The sequence below is a fragment of the Macadamia integrifolia genome, chromosome 6 (genome assembly GCF_013358625.1).
Source record: "Macadamia integrifolia cultivar HAES 741 chromosome 6, SCU_Mint_v3, whole genome shotgun sequence".
Taxonomy (NCBI): domain Eukaryota; kingdom Viridiplantae; phylum Streptophyta; class Magnoliopsida; order Proteales; family Proteaceae; genus Macadamia; species Macadamia integrifolia.
This window is the reverse complement of record NC_056562.1, coordinates 30,259,027-30,261,791: the sequence shown is the minus strand read 5'-3', so window position 1 is coordinate 30,261,791 and position 2,765 is coordinate 30,259,027. Positions and strand designations below refer to the sequence as shown.

The window sequence follows — 2,765 nt, the reverse complement described above, 5'->3', positions numbered from 1 at the left end:
AAACTAATAGGCCCAAAGTGACTAACCTCACTATGGTTCTTTTACTTAGGAATAAGAACAATATAGTTTTATTCAAGTTCGTAAGCATACGACTAGAATTGAAAAACCAGCTCACAACATTAATGACATCTTGCCCAATAATACTCCAATGACAATGGTAAAATTTTGCTGAAATATCATCCAAACCAGGCGCCTTAAAAGGCCATGATCTGAAAAACAACAGCCTTTTATTTCAGCAGGAGAGAAAGGGATAGTCAGAACAACATTTTGAGATTAAAAATTGATACTAGGTTTTTGGGTGTGAAAATCGTTTGCAGCTGCTGCATTGGTGCAATGAACATCGGGTGGCTGGGAGCCCCTTAGGGCACATGTCCAAATGTTCTTAGTCATCCGATGCTCACCGCACCTCATCGCTCGCTACAGAGGATGTGAAATCTGTCTTTTTACCAACAAAAGAAAGATTTTGGATCCATTACATTTACATACTAAAATTATAATAAATAATAAAAATGTTAAAATTTCATAGATAAAGTACTGTGAGAAAAACCTAAACACAAGAAAGGGAATCACAGATACTTCATTTCTACTCCATTCAAAATCAAAATAATTCTAGCTAAAAAAAAAAATATTATTGAAACATGCCACCAAGTACAGGGTAGGTAGGGTGTCAAAACCTAAATCGAACCAGTAAAAGTTATCGGATCGAATTGATAATAGCCTGTGGACCAAATTAAACCAAAAATTTATAAGGTCGGTTTTGGTTTGGAGTATTGCAACTCCAAAACCAAAATGAATCACACCAGAAACTGAATGAATCTGAAACCAAACAAGAACCAATTCAAAATCTTGACCGAAATAAAAAACAGTCCAAAATCCATTTAAAAAACCAAATTTTGCATAATTTTGTTTACATTTGTATGGAAAGTTGAATCTAAATCAGACAAAAAACCGAAACCAAGTCGATTACAAACTGATATAAGAAATCGAAGATAAATTGGAACCAAATCGCACAAAAACAAAACTAAATCGAAACCGAAATTTCCTTCTTAGTCCGGTTTTGGTTTCATCATTCCCACACTGAACCGATTTAACCCTAACCAAAACCGGATCAAACCGACCCATTGACACACTTAGGGGTAGTAGGACTACTCGACGATGGCTTGGAGAAGGAGTCGGTGTTTCACTTCCCGAACAGGACATCCATGATCCATCCAAGTAGTTTTTTTTTTTTCTATAAATCCTGCTCTTCCTATTCATCAGTTCGAAATTGTTCGCCCCACCCTCAGATCTCCTTTTTGCAGTTCAATAGTGGTTTGTCTTCTCCTCCCCGATCATCAGTTACAGTTATAGAGGTAGTTGGAAGATGGGGATAATCAGAAGCACTTTCTCTTTCATGACGGGTACCATGTTTGGAATCTACCTTGCCCAGAACTACAACGTTCCCAACGTTAAGAAGCTCGCAAACACTGGCCTCTTGTTTATGAAGCACGTCGAAGAAAACTATCGGAAGCCCAAGAAGAGAGATGAGGAAAATTAGCTTCACTTTCCGGGATTGTCCTGGTTCCTTCCTTCTTCATTCACTTACGATGGTGGAGATTTGACTTTCAGGGTTTCCTTTTTCCTCTTTTTTGTAATCCATAACGATACGAAAATTGGCTAACCTTTTTTTTTTATTATTATATTTTTGTGTGTAATCCATAGTGAGAAACTTGGTTTTGTTAATGCTGCAGTACAAACGAAGATCAGCTGGGATTTATAGTCAATTTCTTGATGGAGATACAATTTCATTCCTTTTTTTTTTTCCATACTTTATTGCATTATTTCTCTGTTATGTGGCAGTCATGATTCGTTACCGAATGCATTCTAAGTATTGCTTCACCTAAGCAGAACTATGGCTTAATTTTGCAGTCATCTACTTTCCCAGTGACTTAAAGTAGCTTCAAAGACGCCTCTTGGGGTAGTTGATGTGCTAAAAACATGAAATCCGGTGATGATCTGTAAGAAATATAAAAAGGGTTGAAAGCTAAACTTACATTGCTCCTTATAATGTAAGGACCCTGCCCGTTAATCTTTAACATGGGAGGTTTTTTTCTGAGCATCAATAGTTGATTTACTTCTGTTGAACAATCATATTAGGTACAACCTCTCTTATGCAGTTTAGCTGTATGAAAGTTTGTCTGTTTGGGATTTTCATATTTCTCTTCTTTAGCCCCTTGTTCTCCTGGTGAAATTGTCTGTAGTCTGATTGGAGGTGGTGTATAGATTTAATTCAAGAGTGCTTATTTCCACAGCTATACTCCCCATGGTTAATCATTATTATTTTGTAGTTATTTATATTCACAAGTTGATGCGACAACTTACTGAAATAATATCTGATTACTGAAATAATATCTGATCATAGAATGCAAGTGATCCTACAATAACGTCTTTGTGGTGGGATTATGTTGGAATGCCTCTTTGTAGTCATGCATTTTTCACTGCTCTATTTTGCCAATTGGCAAACTCCATTTTGGCTGAAACTTGATATCTGAGCAGGGGACCTTGGGGTCTAATTGTCCACAAAGTTTCAGATTCATTCTACATCGCCACGTGGAAAAGTAGGTGTCCAAAAAACTACCTGGATAGAATTTGGTAAAATTTTGAAAATTTTCTGAGCTATTGGATTTTGATGATTTTCAGTTAGGTACTCTAAAAGGTTTCCTGTGTTTAGAAGAATTTTTGGATTCCATTTCAATTTCAACCAGGATTAAAATGGATACAAGTAA

At 36.3% G+C, this 2,765-nt stretch overlaps 1 protein-coding gene across 1 annotated transcript; it reads left to right on the top strand.

The window, feature by feature from the left end:
• Window positions 1-1,158: 1,158 nt before the first annotated feature.
• Window positions 1,159-1,782, top strand: LOC122082396. The gene has a single exon (XM_042649927.1). The coding sequence runs from the start codon at window positions 1,364-1,366 to the stop codon at window positions 1,535-1,537; it is 174 nt and encodes a 57-aa protein (XP_042505861.1). The 5' UTR covers window positions 1,159-1,363; the 3' UTR covers window positions 1,538-1,782.
• The last annotated feature ends 983 nt before the right edge of the window (window positions 1,783-2,765 follow it).

Excerpts from the sequence above, each read along its gene's own strand:
- LOC122082396 (XM_042649927.1), top strand. The coding sequence starts at position 1,364 with ATGGGGATAATCAGAAGCACTTTCTCTTTCATGACGGGTACCATGTTT.